At 34.4% G+C, this 23,139-nt stretch overlaps 1 protein-coding gene and 1 pseudogene across 1 annotated transcript; both read left to right on the top strand.

The window, feature by feature from the left end:
* Window positions 1-1,096: 1,096 nt before the first annotated feature.
* On the top strand, window positions 1,097-8,109 carry LOC130234584 (cilia- and flagella-associated protein 65-like). The gene is made up of 6 exons (XM_056464820.1): window positions 1,097-1,126; window positions 1,222-1,391; window positions 5,417-5,519; window positions 5,993-6,159; window positions 6,250-6,449; window positions 7,915-8,109. Exons 1-6 carry the CDS (start codon window positions 1,097-1,099, stop codon window positions 8,079-8,081), a joined length of 837 nt encoding a protein of 278 aa, XP_056320795.1. The 3' UTR covers window positions 8,082-8,109.
* An 8,121-nt stretch (window positions 8,110-16,230) lies between these two features.
* Window positions 16,231-20,827, top strand: LOC130235234 (motor neuron and pancreas homeobox 1-like; annotated as a pseudogene).
* Window positions 20,828-23,139: the final 2,312 nt, after the last annotated feature.

Below are 23,139 nucleotides of genomic sequence, written 5' to 3'. Positions count from 1 at the left end.
CTACAGCTTCCTTCAAAATATATTTATGTGTATTCAAAACAAGAATGAACTTAGGTTTGGAGCAAGCGAAAGGTGTGTAAATGGTGACAGAATTTTCATTTTTTTGGGTGAACTATCCCTTTAAAACAAGCTTGCTTTGTGTGTGTAAAATGTCCCTTGACCGTTTCCGTCGATGTTGTCATGGAGCTCGAATACACAACTGAACTGAGAGGGGGGAAAGTTTCACCATGGCGAAGCCAATTATTTAACACGTTTGTATTCTGTTTTCTCTTTTTATTTAAAATACAACTGCATTAAAACTGCTGTGGTAAGTTGTTCTTTCAGTAGGCATGGCGTAAAGATAACGCGAGTTTTGATAGCTGATATAAAAAGAGTGTCTGTAATACTTGACATAAGCTATTTTTAAGTTTATAAAACGAATTTATGATTGATTTTAATAGAATTACTAAACGAATGCAATTAATAACACCTTGTGAACTTTATAAATATAAACTGGAAAGAAATCACTGTTATCAGTAACATTTCATTTGATGATTCTCCGAGGCAATCACCTGTCAGCGATTTTCTTAAGGCAGATCACTTAAGCTAATAGAAAGGTAAAGAAATGAGTGACATGGTCATAAATTTACACCAGCCTCAGTTAACCTCAGGCAGACATAACATATACTGCTTTTGTAATAAATATAAATGTATGGCTTCAGTCCGCAGCACGCAGCTGTTTGACTTATGCAATATAGACGCTATATGTTTATTTTATCGGTCAGATGACATTTACAGTTGGTTCATCTCTGATAAATGGCCAAATACTTAAAGTACTGCAACCATGTCTAATTTAATATAAAAGCTATATGATATATTTGAAGCCTATAAATGCATTATTTGACCTACGTTAATTTTGGTGTTGGTTTTAGTTGCAATGTTGACAGGTCATCCAGTGAATCCTCTGAGCTCGCGAACTCCCTTTGGAGTCCCAAACAACCCACACAGAAAGGCAAGGAATATGTAAAGTCATTATAATTTACCACAATAAAATTTCCTTGATTTACTAATAATTTCAATTTATTGCTTATTATTATTATTTTTTGCAGACTTAATCATGCTTCTTTTCTGCTGTTGTTTGCAGCAAGTGTTTTTTAATTATTAGTCTGCTTAAATAGTTTGTTGAAATACAGTGCCCTCTGCTGGTGAAAAAATCCAATAGTCACTTGTTTTATTTTTCAGAGGGTCTCAAACCTCAGGTCAGGGTTCCTTCAAAAGAGACCCCAGAACTGCTTCTTTGGCGTAGAAACCTGGGCTGAGCTGGTCTGGGAATACTGGGAGCCAGGGTTAGAGTATACCAAATCTCTGGTCCTTAAAAGCATACATGGAAAACTCCAGAAACTCACATTCAGGTTAGTTTTTTTCTCCCCCTCAAGCTTTGAAGGCTAAGCTTTATAGTACTTTTTTTTAATATTGAGGTTTAATAAATATATAAAAAATTAAAATATTACAGTAGACACAATTACTTATCTTCACAGTTTACTATTAATACAACTGATGGTATTTCATTCATTCATTTTCTTTTCGGCTTAGTCCCTTTATTAATCTGAGGTTACCACAGCGGAATGAACTGCCAACTTATCCAGCATTATGTTTTACACAGCAGATGCCCTTCCAGTTGCAACCCATCACTGAGAAACGTCCATACACACTCATTCACAGACATACACTACGGACAATTTAGCTTACCCAATTCATCTATACCACATGTTTTTGGACTGTGGGGGAAACCGGAGCACCCGGAGGAAACTCACGCAAACATGGGGAGAAAATGCAAACTCCACACAGAAATGCCAACTGACCCAGCCGAGGCTCGAACCAGTGACCTTCTTGCTGTGAGGCGATTGTGCTACTCTCTGTGCCACCGTGACGCCCCTGCTCCTATTTATTTTTAAAAGTACTTTATTATCTTTTATGATGTTTAAAGGGATATTTCACCCGAAAATAAAAATGTACTCATCATGAGTGGTTTCAGACCTAATGGTTTTTTTACAGTTGAAAACAAAGGAAGATATTTTGAGACATGTTTTACACTGCTATCCATTGATGTCTATAGTTTTAAGAAAAATCTGTTTACTCAATGATTACCGGAATTCAACAGTGCTCAGCAAAATTGAGAAACTCAAACAAAAATAAAAGAAACAAGTCAATAACAAGGTCAGAATGTGGTAAAATCTAAAAACGTGGTAAAAATCAGGTGAGGGCTTTTCTTTTTCTGGATTGCTTTTGAAAATACTGCGGTTGGGATTAGAGAAGTGGGTGTGCGGGTCAATCAGTGCTTTTTAAAACACTATTGGTTGGGTTTAGGGAAAGGGGAGGGTGGGAGAGATCAGTCAGTCAGTCAGTTGACAGCGGCATCTGGTGGACTTACGCTAGAACAGCAGGTGCGAATGGCACTTAATGAAATTTGAGATCTGAAAAAAGCATACACAGCGCCCTCTGGCAGATTTGTGAAAACAAACATATCTTGACATATCTTGCTCTCTCCAGAAATGTATATGCTGATTTTGTGCTCAGGAAAAATTTTCCTTTGTTACCACAAATCAGTGTTACTTTACTGTTTGTTTTGCTTTGCATTTTTTTGGAAACTACAATAGTATAAATTTATAATTTAGGATTCATTGATGAGTTGAAAGTTCAAAAGAGCAATATCAAAGTATATTGAATACATTTACATTTACATTTAGTCATTTAGCAGACGCTTTTATCCAAAGCGACTTACAAATGAGGACAAGGAAGCAATTTACACAACTATAAGAGCAGCAGTGAATAAGTGCTATAGGCAAGTTTCAGGTGTGTAAAGTCTAAGGAGCAAAGCATTAGTAATGTAATTTTTTTTTTTGAGAGAGAGAGTACAGTTAGTGGTATAGCCAGAGAGGCAGTTACAGATTAGGAAGGAAAGTGGAGACTAAATAGTTGAGTTTTTAGTCGTTTCTTGAAGACAGCAAGTGACTCTGCTGTTCTGATGCAGTTAGGGAGTTCATTCCACCAACTGGGCAGATTGAATGCGAGAGTTCGGGAAAGTGATTTCTTCCCTCTTAGGGATGGAACCACGAGGCGACGTTCATTCATGCAAGTTTCTGGAGGGCACATAAATCTGCAGAAGTGAGAGCAGATAAGAAGGAGCAAAGCCAGAGGTCGCTTTGTAAGCAAACATCAGAGCTTTGAATTTGATGCGAGCAGCAACTGGCAGCCAGTGCAAACTGGTGAGTAGCGGAGTGACATGTGCTCTTTTCGGTTCATCAAAGACCTGCTGCGTTCTGAAGCAGCTGAAGAGGTTTGATAGAGTTAGCTGGAAGCCCGGCTAGTAGAGAGTTGCAATAATCCAGTTTGGAGAGAACAAGAGCTTAAACAATGAGTTGAGCTGCATGTTTAGATAGGAAGGGTCGGACCTTTCTGATGTTATAGAGTGCGAATCTGCAAGATCAAGCAGTTCTAGAAATGTGGTCAGAGAAGTTTAGTTGGTCATCAATCGTTACTCCAAGGCTTTTTACCATTTTGGATGCAGTAATGGTTGCCCCATCCATCTGGATTGAAAGGTTATGGTGTAGAGTCGGGTTAGCAGAAACTTCAAGCATTTCCGTTTTCGTGAGGTTAAGCTGAAGATGATCTTTCATCCAGTGTGAAATGTCTGACAGGCAGGCTGAGATGCGAGCTGGAACCGAGGGATCATCAGGGTGTAAAGTGAGGTATAGCTGGGTATCATCAGCATAGCAGTGGTAGGAAAATCCATGTTTCTGGATGATTGGTCCTAAAGATGTCATGTAGATGGAGAAGAGAAGTGGCCCAAGAACAGAGCCCTGAGGTACCCCAGTGTTTAGATGCTGTAGGTTGGACACCTCTCCCCTCCAAGACACCCTGAATGACCTGTCTGAGAGGTAAGATCTGAACCATTGAATAACAGTGCCTGCAATGCCGAGTGACTCAAGCGTAGATAGCAGGATCTGGTGGTTTACAGTGTCAAAAGCAGCTGATAAATGCAGCAAGATGAGGACAGATGATTTAGAGTCTGCTTTAGCCAGTCTGAATTCCTCCACGACCGTGAGCAGGGCAGTCTCAGTTGAGTGGCCTTTCTTAAAGCCAGATTGCTTGTTGTCTATGAGGTTGTTTTGAGTAAGAAAGTCCAGGACTTGATTGAACACTACTTTCTCCAGAATCTTGGCCATGAATGGAAGCAGGGATACCGGTCGGTAGTTTTCAAGTAGCGTTTGATCCAGGTTGGGTTTCTTTAGAAGTAGGGTTACCCTAGCCTGCTTAAATGAAGTGGGGAATAAAACAGAGTCAAGAGATGAGTTAATTATGTGAGTCAGTGTTGGTATGACTGCAGGAGAGATAGCTTGCAAGAGATGAGAGGGAATGGGATCAAGCGGACAGGTGGTTGCATGGCTAGATAGCACGAGATTGGACACCTCAGACTCAGAGAGCTGAGAAAAAGAGGTGAATGTGTGTGGTGTTGGTGGTGTATCTTGCGTGTTTGTTGTAGGTGCAGCAAATTGAGCACTGATTTTTGCAGTTTTGGTCCAAAAGAATGTAGCAAAGTCATCAGTTGTGAGTGTGGAGTATGCAGGTGGAAGAGGATAGAGGAGTGAGGAAAATTTTTTAAAACGTAAGCGAGGATTGGTGGCACTGTTGATTTTCTGACGGAAGTATGTCTGCTTTGCAGAAGTAACCTCAGGCGAGAAAGAGGACAGAAGAGTTTGGTATGTTATGAGCTGTTCAGGATTTTTTGTTTTTCGCCAAATTCTCACAGAGAACATCAGAGAGCCAGGGTGCAGGAGGACTGGCACAGGCTGGCCTGGATGTAAGAGGACATAGTCTGTCTAGACATGATGCTAGTGTGGAGCAGTGTATCAGTGGCACTGTTCGTATCAAGTGCAGATAGTTTGCAAGATGGAGGAAGAGAGTCTGAAACAATGGTGGATAGTCTAACACAAGAGGTGTCACTTGTATAGTTTTGATTGGGAAAAAGTGTAAAAGTCAATATGGCAAATGAAGCCTGCAGATTTTGTTTGACTCAAACAATTAGAAATGAACCTAAAGAGACAGTTGTTGCTTAATGTAATTGTTGTTTCATAATATGAAATTTAATGATAAGCTTGGCAAGTAGTTTTGGAGAATTTGATGTTTCTCCATTCAAACAGAATGCCCGAGCATACTGCCTGAGAGGCATTTCAAAGATGGCCGCTGAGTGAAATGACTTGCCTTAAAGGGACTTTGGCAATATTTAGTTATAATTTAAATAAATACATTTCTACTGTCACTATTTTATCATTTTAATATCTACTTGCTGAATAATTATTTTTATTTCTTAAAAAAACATTTTTAACTATAAACTTTACAGTATACTGATAGATTCAATACATATTCTCAATTTCAGACCGCCTTCATCCAAGTTCTTCAGCACACCATTTCCTCAGACCATCCGTCTGAGCCCAGGAACATCTTTCTCTCTTCCGGTTACTTTTCACCCTCTTGAGAAGGTAAAGTTCTTCAGTGTTTCTTATCCGTTATATATTTTAAAGCATTCAATGATCATATTATTATAGTGGATTATGGATAATGGATTTTTTAAGGGGAAAATTTACTCAAATATGATTTCAAAGACAATCCAAGATTAGTTTTCCTGTAGAATATTAAAAAGATTTTAAACTGAACTGGGATCCTACCAGCACTCTGAGGATTCAAAAACAAAAACATATGAACATAAAAATTGACTGATGGTGATACATTGATACCTTTAAAAAAAGAGAGACACTTAGTCTGTGCATTAGAAAGTTGAATTGACAGCAAACCTTTATTTTTGCATAAACTGTCTCTTTAAACAAGATTCTAATCAAATAATGAAAGATACATGATATTACATAAAATCTATAATCAGTTGAATTCAGTCTCCACATCAGTTGATGCATAAATGTATCTCAGTTGACACATAAACGGATATACCTCTTTCCAGTGTGAATGTGTGGACGCAATAGAGTTTGAGTGTAAAGAAGGCACATTCCAGGTGTGTCTGCGATCTGTGATTCCCCACCATGCACTGGATGTTCCAGACACAGTGATTCTTCCACCCTGTGCTGTTCAACACTGCTCCCAAACCAGCTTCCTCTTTCAGAATTCCAGGTAAAGATGTATTGAATGGTTGAACATACAGCTGCCATCTAAAGAAATGTATGTTGAAACATCAGACTATATGCATGTTTTTTCCACTAGTAAGCTACAGACAGTATTCAGGTGGTTTGTGGATCCTCCGTTCCAGCTGTCTCCTGAAACTGGACAGCTAAAGCCTGGAGAAGAGCGCAGGGTTATGGTAGAGTTTAGACCTCAGCAGGCTCTAGTGTACAAGGCTGAGGCCAGCTGTGCGTTTGGTACTGATGGAGAGAGCAGATGTGCTGTACTTCTGTGTGGGCTGTGTGAGTACCTACTGTAATGATTTTCTATGTTTTTGTAATAATAATATCCGATCTCCTTACAATTACTGTTTATATAATTGCATAGGATTACTTTGCATAAATGTGAAGAAAATAGTTTTTAGTGCTTTTATTTTTGTAACCAATTGCTATAAAATGGTAACACTGTGCTTGAAGTGAGTGTTTGTAAGACATGAAACCTTTATAATCATGAGAGACACATGTCATGAATTTGGATGATATTTTATGCATGCTTTTGACAACTGTCATTAAGTGTCATTAGCTGAGTTATTTTAAATGCGAAGGTGACATTGTTTAAGATGTCTTTGCGATGACAATTTGACAAACAAATACATCATAACCTGTCTTTGTCTTTGTCGTTACAACTTAACTTGTCATAAATGATTGTCAAGAGGTCATTATAAATCTGTCATAATTTTTCTAACAGCATCATTAATATTTTTCTTGAACTAATATTTTTCAACTACGGAGGTACATGTTGAATTTGTGACATTAAATGCTATTAAATATTAATGACACTGTTATCAAAATATATAAATTATTTGACAGATTATTGACATTTAATGAGAAATTCTAACGACAAATTCATGACACGATTATAAATGGCCTCATGATTTATGACAGTTTTACAACAAGTTATGTGGTCTTGGTAATGTCAAGTTGTCTCTCTCCCTTTATTCATCAGGTGTCTCCACAGCGGATTGAACCGCCAACTTATTCAGCATATGTTTTACACAGCGACAGTGCTAACCAATGAGCCACCATGTCACCTTTCTCAAAAAAATGTAATCTAAATTTGAAATGACAGCTGAGTGAATGACACTTAATGACAGTTGTCAATAGTATGAAATTCCATTCTTATTCTTGGCATGTGTCATGTCATGATTGTAAAAGTGTCATGACAGTCTTATGAACACCCCATTCAAGTAAAGTGTTACCAAACCTATATAATAAAAAAAGCTAATTGATGCCTCTTTGGATAAAAGCATCTGCCAAATATATAAATGTCTGCAGAAATAAATGCACTAAATTAGGTGTTTGCCAATTTTAGTGGTTTCGATTCTAAAGTTCTTCACTACTGACTGTACATTGGTGCAGTTTTTTTTTTTTTTTAATGTAATTTTGACTTTCAAATACATACTTGGTAAAGCACCATTTTACAAAATCTACTGTAAGAGACCTCAGGAACTTGTTGACAGTTATTTTTGTATTACTTTTTAATATCTTAATTGCATAATAATTAGTATTTTTATGAACAAAGTGACTGAGAGTAGTGTTTTCTGTTCTGTTGTTATCTATTCTATTTTATTTAATTTAATTATTTTGAAAAATAATTTAAAAAGCAGATACATTTTCAAAAAGATATTTTTGTCCTTATTGTTATTAGTCATTTTTAGCAACTTGTATTGAACTGAACAGATGATCACATTTCAATTCCTTTTGACAGCCAAATACCCGCACCTCCAGATCAGCTCAACGGGACAGGAGGAGGGCTGTAAGGTGCTGGACTTTGGCAGTGTGGCAGTTGGAGAATTTCTTGAAAAGCACTTTGAGATCCACAACCCCTCCACTGTATGCTCTCTCCATCCTGCATTTTTAGACATAACATATTGAATATTTGGTCGACCCTTTAAATTAAGTGATTTAATTACTATGTACTTACATTTAAATTAATAATTTGGTAGAATACACTTATTTTGTACAAACATATTTTTATATTGTACTTATATTTTTTAAATGATCTGCATGCAATTTGCATTTGTAATTAATTTCTGAAATTACATTTATAATTACACTGTGATGTGTAATTATTATACATTTGTAATTACACTGTTATATGACCCATCCCTTAAACATTAACACACCCTTAAACCTACCCATACTACCAAACCTGTCCCTAACCTTACATGTATTCCAGCTCAATAGCACCATACGTTTTGTGCAATAAAATAATGAACACAATTAGTACATTGTACTGTTTTTCTTTTGGTGTAAGTACCTAGTGGTTACCTAGTAAACGCAAAATGAGACCGAATATTTTTCACTCATGGTCTCTCTCTTTTTCTGTGAGTTGACTGAGAAGATAAACACAGAGGCTGATTAGATGTAGCAGTTATACATCATCATGCCTGTCCTGTTATATATCTCCAAACACACACACACACACACACACACATACACACGTGTACCTGTGCACAAAGGCCATAGCAATCCAGTCTTGGCATCTGTTCATGCTGTTTGATTTCTTTTAGGCTTTGCTAATTAAATTCCACACTGACAAATAAAAATACGGCTATACTTTGGGAGTTATTACACTGTGGTTCAGAAATCTGGAGTGATATGCCATAAATTATTGTAGTGGCCAGGGAGCAATAATGGCTGCAAAAGGAACGGTCTGATTAAACTTTTTGATATTTGTCTAAAGCACATCAGCTCGTTCCTCTGGAAGGAGACTGCAATGCGCTGCAGTCATGCATTTATGTGTTTGTATTACATGTAAAATTCAAATAGTCATGTGTGTTGCACTTTTACTTTGTATAATGTCATAAATGGTCTTTAATCTAATACATTTTTTTCTGTATTTTTAATAAAGTGTATAATGTTATAATTGTCATTTGAGTATTTATTCATTCATTCATTCATTTTCCTTTTGGCTTAGTCCTTTTATTAATCTGGGGTCACCACAGCTGAATGAACCGCCAACTTATCCAGCACATGTTTTATGCAACGGATGCCCTTTTAGCTGCAACCCATCTCTGGGAAACATTCATACACACTCATACACTATAGACAATTTAGCCTACCCAATTCACCTGTACCACATGTCTTTGGACTGTAGGGGAAACCGGAGCACCAGGAGGAAACCCACACAAACATGGGGAGAACTCGCAAACTCCGGACAGAAACGCCAACTAACCCAGCCGAGGCTCGAACCAGTGACCTTATTGCTGTGAGGCGACAGTACTAGCTGCGCCACTGTTGCCCTTGAGTATTTATTACTTTGTTTATTTTATCAAAATATCATGCAGTTATTAGAACTGCATATGTATTTATTTGTTTGTTTATATTGATTTATTAATTAATTGTATAATGCAAATATTTTATTAATTATAATAGGGATTGTACATTTCTATTTATTTAATTGTTTATACAATATATAATGAGTGAAGTAATTTGTACTGAACATTTAATTTATTTATTTTTAGACTATTTAAGTTTATTTAATTTTTTTATCAAAATGTTACAGTTTTTGGAACTGCACATTTTGTTTTACTAGTTTGTCTGTTTGTTTTTATTTAAATGTCATACAGTTATTAGAACATATTTATTTATTTGTTTGTTTGCTTGTTTGTTTATATTGATTTATTGATTGATTAACTGATGCAAATATATTATTCATAATTATAGGGATTGTACATTTATATTTATTTAATTATTTATAATGTGCATGTACAATTTGATATATATAAATAATTTGTACTGAACATTTATTTATTTCGTTATTTATTTAATCTTTGTTTGTTTATTTATTATTTTAGATTATTTAAGTTTATTTTAGTTTTTGTTATGAAATGTTTTTTGGAACCACTTTTTTTTACTTGTTTGTTTTTATCAAAATGTCATACAGTTATTAGAACTGAACATTTATTTATTTACTCATTTATTTATTCCCTCATGTGTTAGTTTTTGTTTGTAAAATGGCACACACGCACGCACACACGCACGCACGCACGCACGCACACACACACACATATATGGTCATTTTTGTTTGTTTGTTTGTTTGTTTATTTATAATGCTGAACAGAAACTAAGTTATATCTACAAGTATGCATGTATGAATGGATGTATTTATTAATTTATTTATGTATTTGTTTTATTTATTGTATAATGCCAAACTGTTGTTAGTAATTGATATTGTACACTTATATTCATTTGTTGTTTTATATACTTATTAAATGCATGCTGTCATACAGTGATCAATACAAACATTTATTTATTTTTTAAATGTAAAATGTTGGTTTTCTGAAAGCAATACATTGGTATAGCAGGTTTTATTTTATGGTCACTGATTTTGTACTTATTTATATTTATGTATGTGTAAACTCATCATTGGCATCACTTCAGTGAGTCGTGTTTTATAATCTTTCTCTCTACATGTGTCACGTCTCAGTAAAAAAGCCACCCACGATGCACCACCAGCTCCTGATGTAGCCACCTATTCCCCCACCAGAGCAACAGATGTTTGTAGAAGCTCTGCAGGACTAATTACCCATCCAGCCCTACTCTTTGTGCAGTACGTACACGTGTGTGTGAGCTGAACTTTCTGTTACGCTTTAACTCCGCAATGGCAGGATTTAGCAGTAATTATCCAGAAACACACCCCTCTTGCCTTTGCCATTGTCTTGATGTCTCTGTGACACAGCCGTCATTAATCAAGTAATTCAAGGCAGGCCTGAACTGGTTAACCCACACCGCCCAGCACTGGTTACTGAGGAAGTTTTCAATTCCCTCTGGTCAATCACCAAGAGCCAACAATAGGATGGTTGAGAATGGAAATTAAAACAACAAACTGACTATTCAGTGGATTCCACCAATGTAACTTTAAGTTTTGGTTCAGTCTGGACAAAGAGTTCAATTTGCAGCATCGGAATTGGAAATTAGAGGTTATTTCCTTAGCATTGCCTCTGACTGCCATGCACTTATAGTATGTCTGACCTAGAGCAAGAGGTCAGACAGTTACGCAAAGGCCACCATGTTGCATTTGTGTATGAATAGCTGTCCATTCATTGGCTCTTTACTGTCTCTTGAATACAAGTGTTGCTCCCTTCTGGACAGTCAGAATGCTGAGAGCACTTTGCACCTTTGACAGGCTTGTTAGGCATCTGTGCTGCTTTTTTCCCTTTTTTTTTTTAAGAAAGAGGGCTTCTATTTCTAGATCTGTATTACCAATTTAGTCACTTCTGTTATTTTACTAAGTTATTACGAGATATACTTTATGATATTTAAGGTTTTTCCAAACTTTTAAGGCTATTATTTTAGAGATAGATCACTCAAACCTGAAAAAGCTCTCAATATTTACTCTCCCTTGGCTTGTTTCAAACTTTGTTTGAGTTACTTTTTTTGTTGAACACAACAAGATATTTTCAAGAAAGCTGGAAACTTGTTACCACTGACTCATTGGAAGTCAATGGTTACAGGTTTTCAGCATTTAAAAAAATCTTCTTAATGTTCCACAGAATTAAAGAATGCTGATAATTTTGGCCAGTTTGTGTTGAAGCAAAATATTTATTTCCAATATTTTCAACAGTTTTTTTTTCTAATGAAATGTTAGATTTTTTTGTAATTTTGTTATTTCCTTATTTATATACTTTATACCAAGGGTACCAATACTTTTGACCATGACTGTTTGTATGTGTATCTATATTGTTTACTAAAATGTCATTCCGTGTAACAGTTGCATCTATGCAAAAAAAATAATAATAATAAAAAATATATAATAATAATAATAATATAATAATAATACTTCTTCAGGCATGTTTAGAAGAATAATTTGATGACAGTGCAACTCCAAATACTAAATAAATGAATTAAAATACTAATAGTCTGATTTTAAATCTTTATACTGTGCCACTTAAACCAGGTGTTACCCATTTTGTAGTATTTTTTAAAATATTTCTTAAATGATGTTTAACAGAGCAAGGACATTTTTCACAGTATGTCTGAAATATTTTTTTCTTCTGGAGAAAGTCTTTATTTCGGCTAAGTTTTATTTCGGCTAGAATAAAAGCAGTTTTTGATTTTTTAAACACCATTTTAGGGTCAAAATTATTAGCCCCGTTAAGCTATATTTTTTAATTGTCTGCAGAACAAACCATCGTTATACAATAAATTGCCTAATTACCCTATCCTGCCTAATTAACCTAGTTAAGCCGTTAAATGTCACTTTAAGCTGTATAGAAGTGTCTTGAAAAATATCTAGTCAAATATTATTTACTGTCATCATGGCAAAGATAAAATAAATCAGTTATTAGTGATGAGTTATTAAAACTATTATGTTTAGAAATGTGTTGAAAAAAATCTATCCGTTAAACAGAAATTGGGGCGAAAAAATAAACGGCGACTAACAATTCAGGGGGGCTAATAATTCTAATTTCAACTGTAATTAACAACAGGTCAGGATATGTTTCCATTCATAAATATGTCTGTTATTTGAAACATTAAAGTAGACACAATACTTCCATTTAATATACTTTCTAGATAAAATTTAAATTTTAAAAGCTTAAATTTATTTTATCCAAACGCTAAAATGATATGGTTTGTTTTTGACCCATTTTAGTGGTACATTTCTGATATTAAAATTAAATAAATTATATTTTATTATATTTAAATATCAATAAATGTATAAATCTACTTTTGTCCTATAACAAGTAATGTTAATTAATGGTCCATTAAGTGCACTTTAGCTTTATCAGGGTTTCTGCAGGTTTCACCAAGTTAAATTTAAGACCTTTTACGACATTTTTAAGACCATTATGAATTAAATTTTAGAAGGGCTAAATGCGAAAGAATTTTTCAAATTGACCAGCTGGAAAAGATTTTTTTGTTGCCCTTTAAAAAAAATATATAATAATAATAATAATAATAATAATAATAATAATATATATATATATATATATATATATATATATATATATATATATATATATATATATATATATAATTTAATACATTTAATATTACAATAATAAATGAATAATAAAAAATATATATATTTTAGAGATTATTTCTTAGCAAAATATTTAAAATATTGTGTAAAAACAAGCAAGCTCAACTTGTATCTATACACATTTTTTTTAATATAAACTTGCTTCAAAATAAAAAAAAATTAACAAATGTTTTACATGTCTTAAAAACTATAATAAATTAAATCTTTGCACAACAATCTGTCCAGGTCGGTGACCTCAGGAGTAAATACAAGGAGCACTTCTAAACAAATGTTATTGTAAGGAACTTAAGCCATTATGGTAAATAGAGTTAAAAATTATCTTTTTTTTAATAAAAGTTTAAAAAAATTATTTAATATTTCGGTACATTTATGACTTTTTAAGGCCTAAGATTTAGATTTTGAAATTTAAGACTTTCAGGACCCCACAGAAACCCTGTCTATTTTCCCAACAATATGTGTAAATAATTCTTAGTCTGAAGAATTATATTAAAATTCTATATAATTCTTTAAAATTAAGATTATTTAACAATGTAGATATTTGACACAAAATTATATAATATGTAACAATAATGTGTATTACACATTATCATTTGATACCTCTTATTTAGTATTCTCCTAAAATAAATCTGACTAATTCAAAATATATGCAGCTTATTTCTCCTTCCAGAAATGAAAGAAAAGAAAGACATCTGTTTATTATCTGCTCTGCTGTGTCTGTAAACCCAGACAAAGTTAATGATTGACAGGTAGAAGCCTAATAATTGACCTTTATCTTTCTAATGAACTGAGATTAATTATAACGTCAAGGTCGTGTCTGGACTGGGAACAGTGACAGTGCTGAGCGCATCCCCACACTTCCCACGAGAAAAAAACATTCAGAGAAAAAAGTCGATCATTTCAAAAAAGCAATCCTGCAGCTCAGGTGTGAATGCATGACTCTGAGCTGCTGAAGAATACTGGCTTAATTCTCAATCAAGTTTGCGTTCTGCAAGCGACTGCGTAAAATCACGTTATTATTATTTTATTATAGCGCGTTTGTCGTGTTCTAATCATTTTTAAATGTTTTATTTTTAAAAAAATGCTTTATTTATTTGATAAATTGTGATGTCAGCATGTCGTAACACTTACAAATTGCTCTTGGTTGCTTCCACAGCAATGTCACGAGACCTCTTTCACCAAACACCTTTCAGTAAAGAATTCTTTAAATAACCACGTTTCTTTCAATCCTGTAAAGCGTATTTGAATAAATATATTTTTTAATTAATTAAATAAAAAGAAAACACGTTTGTCATTATCAAATGCATTCGCCCAAAAGTTATTTCTTTTTTTTCTTCTGTTTAAAGAGGAAGAAAAAATTTAGAAAAAAATGCTGGAAACCTATAAAACTTTTAGCATTTTTCAGAATAACGTCTTTAGTGTTCAACAGAAAAAAGAAAGTCATAATAGTTTGAAAACACTTGAGGGTGAGTAAACAGTGAGTTTCGTTTTAGGGTGAACTATCACTTTAAAAGTTATGTATTGAACCAGTGATCACTTATAATTTGTTTCTCCTTAGCCGGTCCAATTGCTTATATTGTTATTCTCAAAATCGCTTTTGTTAGCGTACATCATGCAAATAAACGGATATTTCGAAATCTGTCGTTATACCCCCAAAAGAAAATAATAACATAATAGCCTATTACAACTGCAGCATTTGCCTTTAGTGTGCATTAGTATAGCCTATATATGTTTGCACCTGATAAGAAACAGAGTGTGAGAACCGCGCGGCGGCATCACACCTGCGAGCGCGACCAGTGGAAAAGGACAACCTGTCTGTCAGTGTCCTTTGTCAAGGTTAGTGTGAGTTAGCAATAAACCTGTATCTAGTGCACCACTTAGAAAAAAAAAAGATTTTTGTTATATTAAAAATATATTAATGTATTTAAATTGTATTTAATATTTTTCGTCTATTATATAACACTGTACATTTTAAACATGACTTTCCTCTTCTTTGAATGTAGGCTCATAGACCTGTATCTTATGAAGAATATTAAATAACATTTAGGCAAGTAAAATATATGTTTTTTAATAAAAAAATCTGTAACCTGAATGAAGGTGAGCCATTAATTTAAAACAATCATAGATTTTTAAAGACGTTTATTGCAAAATTTGTCCAGTATTTAATGCAAATATATTTTTTGTATTCGTATTTTGTAGCCCATCTACCACATAATCGTTAGATGTTGTTTATTTATTTTTTAGCATTACATCATTATTGTCAATAGACTATTTTGTAAATTTTTTGATAAAAAATTTGATAAAGCAACAGCTAAAAAACATTGTTTGCAAGTGTTGGGGGAAAATAAGCTAGTATTACAATCTTAAAACACTTAATACACTGTAACCAAATGTGTTACTTAATTACTTTTTTTTAAATGCTATATGAAATGTGTATTATTTTTGCGTATTTTATTCCTGATATATAGGCTCAAATCTTTATATAGCCTACATTTTTGTATACTGAAATTGTATGGGTAAAAAATATTCGACTTTTTTTCTTTTACGCCAAAATCATTAGAATATTAAGTAAAGATCATGTTCCATAAAGATTTTTGTTTGTAAATTTCCAATAAAAACTATGTGTAGTTTTTTAAACCATCAGATTCCCATTTTTTTAATGGTTGTACCTCAGCCACATATATTCTAATAAGCTATGCATCAATGGAAGCCTATTTTTTCAACTTATAAATTGTGTAAGAATCTCAATTAAAACAATTAACCCTTGCCTGCATGGTTTTGTGGCACAGAATCACATTTGTGTAACCAGTTTGTAGCTAAATTGTTTAAATAGTTATGGTTTATAAACCGAGCGATTATGGTCAGAAGTGTGAAAGGTATTGCTTGATTAAATATATGCGAGTGTAATGAATTAATTAGAAAGCATTGCGACAATGCAACCAATCAGGGAGTGTTTAGGAGGAGCGAGCTGAAGCGCGAGACAGTCAAAACTGATGTCTGCATGCGCTCCTAGCGTATCGATGCATCACGCACGTAGAAATGAAAGCACGCACATACACAGAGTAATACAACAGTCCATAACTGTCCTAAATAATACGACGATACAGACTGTCAGGTCATCGGTCTAATTAAGTGAAAATTTGAGCGATTAAAGATTTTAAACAGATTTGACTTCTACACGCACTTGATTCTGAAAGTTTGCCTCCATGGATAAGTCGAAGAACTTTCGGATAGACGCTCTCCTGTCGGAAAGCTCTCAGCGGATCGTGCGCGGTGATTCCCCGGGACTGTGCAATGAAGGTGCTGATATCGACATATGCAAACGGACAGAAAACCTCTCCTCCTCGCACGTTTCAGCTCCAGACAGGGGTCCTACCCAAACCGGGCATGTTAAATATTTCTCATCCAGGATTACCTCACTTTCTCAAGGGTCTATGCCAGGAATGTATCCATCGCCAATGTACTCCACACGGCACTAGGAGCGCAGCATCCCAGCTTCGCGTACTCGCGTTTCACGCAGTCGTACCCAGATCATCTGAAAGCGGCAGCCATGGCCGTTCATTACCGCCTTGAGCACTGGATGCGTGCGGCGACTCTAATGCCCTCGCCTTGCAGACTACAGCGGTATGTGGCCCTCCTGCGAATATATTATAAATATATGTTAGCCTACTGTTTATATGCTGAATTAATGTATACTTTTTAAATTACATTTAGGTAGGCTATGATATAAAAAAATATTACCATTAGCTGCACGTGTATAACACAATATGAAGTTATTATAACGTTACAAATATATTTAGATTATAAACTTTTATACAATCCCAAATGTTGCTCCAACTTAAATTTGGCTAAAATATGGACAAACCCAATAGTTTAACATAATTAAAATATTACATAGGCTATTGCAAATATATTGGTTGTTCAGAATTTCGCCACATTTAAATTATAAACAGGCCTATGCACGTAACATATTTTTAATTGTTTTTGCAAAAGCACAATAAAGTGAACTCACATGCCATAAATATTATCCAGCATAATTGAATCAGTATTTACTGCTAACGGAACTTTAATGCAAGCTTTTTTATTTTCAATCTTTTCATAGCATCATAAATGACAGCACCATTAAAACAGCCTTCATCCAAAGGAAAAACTATAAAGAAACACTTAAAATGGTCCAAGCTTCATCAATAAAGTTATCTGGTAGCATTTATTGAATTTTCATTAAGTTAATAGTGCTCTCTGGTGTTTTATTGTCCCGCTAAAGCAATATCTCCCAGCCTTGTCATCAACAATAAACTGAAGTAAAGCCGTTATCATTATCTATTGAAGGGGGGGGGGGGGGGGGGGGGGGGGGGTTGTAAGGAGAGGTGACTATGTTCTTGTTTGCTACTCTGCTTGGTGTCATCACCGTATATCTTTGAGTTTTTTGGCACAGCTCCTTCATCATCTATCTGTCTTTTCAGGGGCACCTCAGTCTGGACTGATTGGAAAGTGCCGGAGACCACGCACAGCCTTCACCAGTCAGCAACTCCTGGAGCTGGAAATCAATTCAAACTCAACAAGTATCTATCAAGACCCAAGCGCTTTGAAGTGGCCACATCTCTGATGCTGACTGAGACACAGGTCAGGAGAAAGCAGCACTCTCATAACAATAACTATTTGACAAATTAGTAACTAATTTGTTTAAATTTGTATCTCTTTTGTAAATTTTTATGTATGGTTGAAGGCAAATTTATTAGCCCTTCTGTGAATTTTAAGACATTTATTAACACATTAAGACATTTCAACCTATTTTTAAACATAACATTTTTAATAAGTAATTTCTAATAACGTATTTATTTTGTCTTTGCCATGATGACAGTACATGATGTTTTACTAGTTATACTGCAAGATACTTGTATCCAATTTAATTTAATGACTGTAAAAATGTTCTCGTAATTTAACAGCAAAGTACTGGCAGCAGGGTTTTCAACAGTGAACCATAATCCTACAGTTTCATAACTTTTTTCTAAATTACGGCTTTTTCTGTAATTTAATGGTAAAATATTGGCCAGCAGGGTTTCCAGCAGTGAACCGTAATCCTACAGTTTCATTACCATTTTCCAAGTTATGGCTTTTCTGTAATTTAATGGTAAAATACTGGCATCAGGGTTTCCAGCAGTGAACCATAATCTTACAGTTTCATTACCGTATTCCAAATTATGGCTTTCTGTATATAATAGTAAAATACTGGCAGCAAGGTTTTCAGAAGTGAACCGCAATCCTACAGTTTCATTACTGTTTTTCAAATTACGACTTTTTCTGTAATTTAACGGTAAATACTGGCAGCAGGGTTTCCAGCAGTGAAACATAATCCTAAAGTTTCAATACCGTTTTACAAATTACGGCTTTTCTGTAATTTAACAGTAAAATACTGGCAACAGCGTTTCCAGCAGTGAACCGTAATCCTACAATTCCATTCCTGTTTTCCAAATTACAGCTTATCTGTAATTTAACAGTAAAATACTGGCAGCAGCGTTTTCAGCAGTGAACCCGTAATCCTACAGTTTCATTACCGTTTTCCAATTACGACTTTTCTGTAATTTAACAGTAAAATACTGGCAGCAGGGTTTCAGCAGTGAAACATAATCCTAATAGTTTCAATACCGTTTTTACAAATTACGGCTTTCTGTAATTTAACAGTAAAATACTGGCAACAGCGTTTTCCAGCAGTGAACCGTAATCCTACAATTCCATTCCTGTTTTCCAAATTACAACTTTTCTGTAATTTAACAGTAATTACTGGCAGCAGGGTTTCCAGTAGTGAACCGTAATCCTACAGTTTCATTACCATTTTGCAAATTACGGCTTTTCTGTAATTTAACAGTAAAATAGTGGCAGCAGGGTTCCTGCAGTGAACCGTAATCCCACAGTATAATACTGTGTTCTAAATTAAATAGTAGTAATGCATTTTTCTAATTATCTATTAAAAATACCTGCCCATGTGTAAATACACAAAATTAAATTTTAAGTGGCACCAAATACAGAAGAAAAAAATAATAAAAAGAAAAGGGTATTATAATGCACAATGTTTATTAATATGCCCAAGCAAATAATTAAATTACTGGTCATTAAAACATTGGAACATTCCCCTAAATACACCCACTGACAAAAAGGAGAATCCACAGACCAAGAACATGCCAGATTTATTCAATTGTCCAAATTTGTTACTGATACAGCCAGGAGTGGATTTGAAACATAAAGAGTGTACATTTATGTACATGTTAAAAGAATGTAAAAGCCGTGTCTTATTAATGACACCACAAATGAGCAAATATAGATTTAAGTATTGGTTTTAAGACTTTACAGTGTAGGTTAATTAGACTAACTAGGTAAGTTAGGTTAATTATAGGCAAGTCATTAGACAACAGTGGTTAATAATAATATTTAAAATATGTAAACTATTATATAAAAAAAATTAAAAACAGCTACAGGTGAAGTCAGAATTATTAGCCCCCATGAATTTTTTTTTTTTTTTATATTTCCCAAAAGATGTTTTAACAGAGCAAGGACATTTTCACAGTATGTCTGATCATATGTTTTCTTCTGGAGAAAGTCTTATTTGTTTTATTTCAGCTAGAATAAAAACAGTTTTTGATTTTATAAAACCATTTTAAGGTCAAAATGATTAGCCCCTTTAAACTATATAAGTTTTCGATAGTCTACAGACTAAGCCATCATTATACAATAACTTGCCCAATTACCCTAACCTGCCTACATAACCTAATTAACCTAGTTAAGCCATTAAATGTCACTTTAAGCTGTATAGAAGTGTCTTGAAAAATATCTAGTAAAATATTATTTACTGTCATCATAGCAAGAAAAAAAAATCTGTTATTAGAAATGAGTTATAAAAACTATTATGTTTAGAAATGTGTTTAATAATTCAGGGGTATGTATATTAATCACATCATGTAAATTCTCTAATGCTTACAGAAGGAGAAAGCAACATATTCTCAAAAGAATTTGTATGTGTTAGATAAATTGATTACAACTAAAGTATTCATTTGACCAATTGCATTCATACATTTTCTAAATATAATGCATTTCTATACTAATTAAATGATATGAATTTCTACTAAAGCAGTACCTTAAACCATTTGTTTTCTCATTAAATTAGTTTGGGTGAAAAACAGAATAAGAAAATTATACAGAAATCTAGTATGAAGGGAAATATTTTGAACACCAGTGAAACAAAACAAAACATTATTTTCTAGGTGAAGATTTGGTTCCAGAACCGGCGAATGAAGTGGAAGCGCAGCCGTAATAAGCTAAAGAGCAGGCTGCACAACTGGAAACAGATGGCTGTAAATCCGGCAAGAGAGGGAACAAGCCCAAAGACCTGAGCCGGTGCAGTGCACATGACGAAGATGAGGATCTGGACCCAGAAGAGGAAGACGAAGAAGACGAGGAAGAGTTCAGACAATCTATTAATGTAGGTGTGAGTCTACCTCGCAATTCAGACTTCCTGCAGCACAGCTCGGCACTGAGCTACAGCTCTCATGGCTCTTACTCTGACGATGACCTGGAAGAAATCGGAGCAGACCGAAAGATCAGGCTAGGGTTATGAGGAATTAAAGGCAACTTTAGTCTGCGTGTCCACTGATGAATTGGACAGCAACTATCCTTTAAAGTCCAATACCTCAAGACTGAAATCTGTTGATGTCAAATCTGACCTATTAGGACTCGTTCAAACCAAGAATGATAGCTGTAATGATAACTACATGTGTGTCTACACCTTCAGTACACACAATAACATTCTCAAAGCATATGTGAATATTCACTGCCTGTTATTGGTTTATCATATCTGTAATTGCAACTATATTGTATATTTAGACCGATATTAAATGATAGTTCACCCAAAAGTGAACTCTCCTTCTAAACCTTTATGAGTTTCTTTCTTCTGTTGAACACAAAAGGAGATATTTGGAAGAAAGCTGAAACCCTGTAAACATTGATTTCCATAAAGGGAAAACAAATACTATGGAAGTCAATGGTTACATGTTTTAAGCTTTCTTCAAAATATTTTCTTTTGTGTTCAATCGAAGAAAGAAACTCATTAAGGATTGGAACAAGTAAAGGCTGAGTAAATTATGACTGAATTTTCATTTTTGTGTGAACTATCCCTTTAAGAAAGATACCATTATCACTGTTACACTTGGTGCGAATGGGGCTGTACAGCTGATTGATACTGTCTGTTGTCTATGAATGTTAACAGGACATTTATAGTCAAAAAAGTCTTAGTTCATGAAAATGGTCTTCGAGTTTATTTGCACTTAATATTTTTTGAAGGCTGCTTGTAAACTGCAAATGTACACTATTTCAAACTAACTTTTTTGTATAATTCCAATGATTCCAGGATTTATTATTTTTTTGTTACATTTTTTTTCACAAAACAGTTGTCAAATATTTAGCTACTACATTTTACCTCACTCTATATAAACCCTAGTAAAAACTGAAATATCATGCTGGAATTTTTAAAATGTTTAATAGGGTATATGCACATGGGCTTTTAATTTCGGTCGGCCAGCCCCAGTGCTTCCGGTTAATGGGCTATATGCACAGCTATATGTGCACATACAATATTGCCGCGTTTTAGATCAGATTTCTTTAAAAAAACAGCGATGGCTGGCTGAGATATGATATAAAGTGGGATTCAGACCAAACAAGAAGCACCGCATTACATTATATTTCCCCTGCCATATCTTTAACATATTGAAATTTATTTTACTCCAGTATTTTTAATGCCATTTCTGTGGTAACATGCTAATAATGACGACCCCTGTGTTTAAACAGTCCTTTGTCTCTTTTTACGCTTTTGAACAACTTAATGAATGCTTAAGTCTATTTAATTGAATTTATTTTAATTACATTACAACATCGATGCTGTAAAAGGAACCTTGTGAAATTGAAAATAGTCACATTAAGCTTTCCCCGGAAGTTCATCATTGGCTGAAGAACACTTGCTGTGCATATAGCCCATTCATACGTGCAACAACAATTTCTTAGTTACATCGCCAACTACTGGCCTGGCGTACATAATGCAGCAATTTTGACAATGTTGCTGGCTGTATGCGAACGTTTTCAAAAATGTAAAGGAAATATTTTTCTGTTTTATTGCCTTGTAAATGTACCTTCAGCCATTTCCTAACTTCAAGCAGAGCAGCATCAATATTAAATACTGAAAGAAGGACAGTTTGGCTGTTTATAGCATTGCCATGCTATATATTCTAACATTGACATTTTGGTTTTTTAAAAAAAGAAGCTGTTGAACCAAATGAGGAGGCCTTTGCACTTCAAGTCACCGACTGACACTTGTGCTCGTTGGTCTCTTGAAGACATTTTGTTTAATAGTATGTTGACAAGAGTGGATGCTAATTAACAGAGAATTGTCCGGAGGTCACCGGTGTGTCAGCTTTCTCCCTGTAAGCATTGACTGAGAAACCCTGAGGAACTAGTAAATCCTCTGCAAATATTAAACAAGGGCAAACTGTGAAAGGCGCATTAGTTAGTCCATTAGGCTAGTTTATGTCATATTGTTGCTGTTAGTGTATTTAATGTTATTTAACTGTTATAGATTATATCTAATTTATTCAACTGATATCAGGACTCTGTTTGAAGGATCGTGTGGCCTTCAAAGACATGTACTTGATGCATAAGGAAATAAACAATTGAAAATGAGTTTCAGCCATTCCTTCAACACTGCCATTGAACTCTTTGCTTTGTTGATAAAATGCTAGATATGAGAAAATGCTACATAACAAACAGTTTGTGTCTGACTCATGAGTGAAAGGTTTAAAAACTCTAAATGAAAATCACCCCCATCCTACATATTCATCGTCTCTCTCTCTCTCTCTCTCTCTCCTCTCCTGTTTAACCCCTAGCTGACGCAGATGGTGATTAAAGCGT

This window comes from Danio aesculapii, chromosome 9 (assembly GCF_903798145.1).
Source record: "Danio aesculapii chromosome 9, fDanAes4.1, whole genome shotgun sequence".
NCBI lineage: Eukaryota > Metazoa > Chordata > Actinopteri > Cypriniformes > Danionidae > Danio > Danio aesculapii.
Note: the sequence above shows the minus strand (reverse complement) of the source record. Positions and strands in the feature narration are given on the sequence as shown.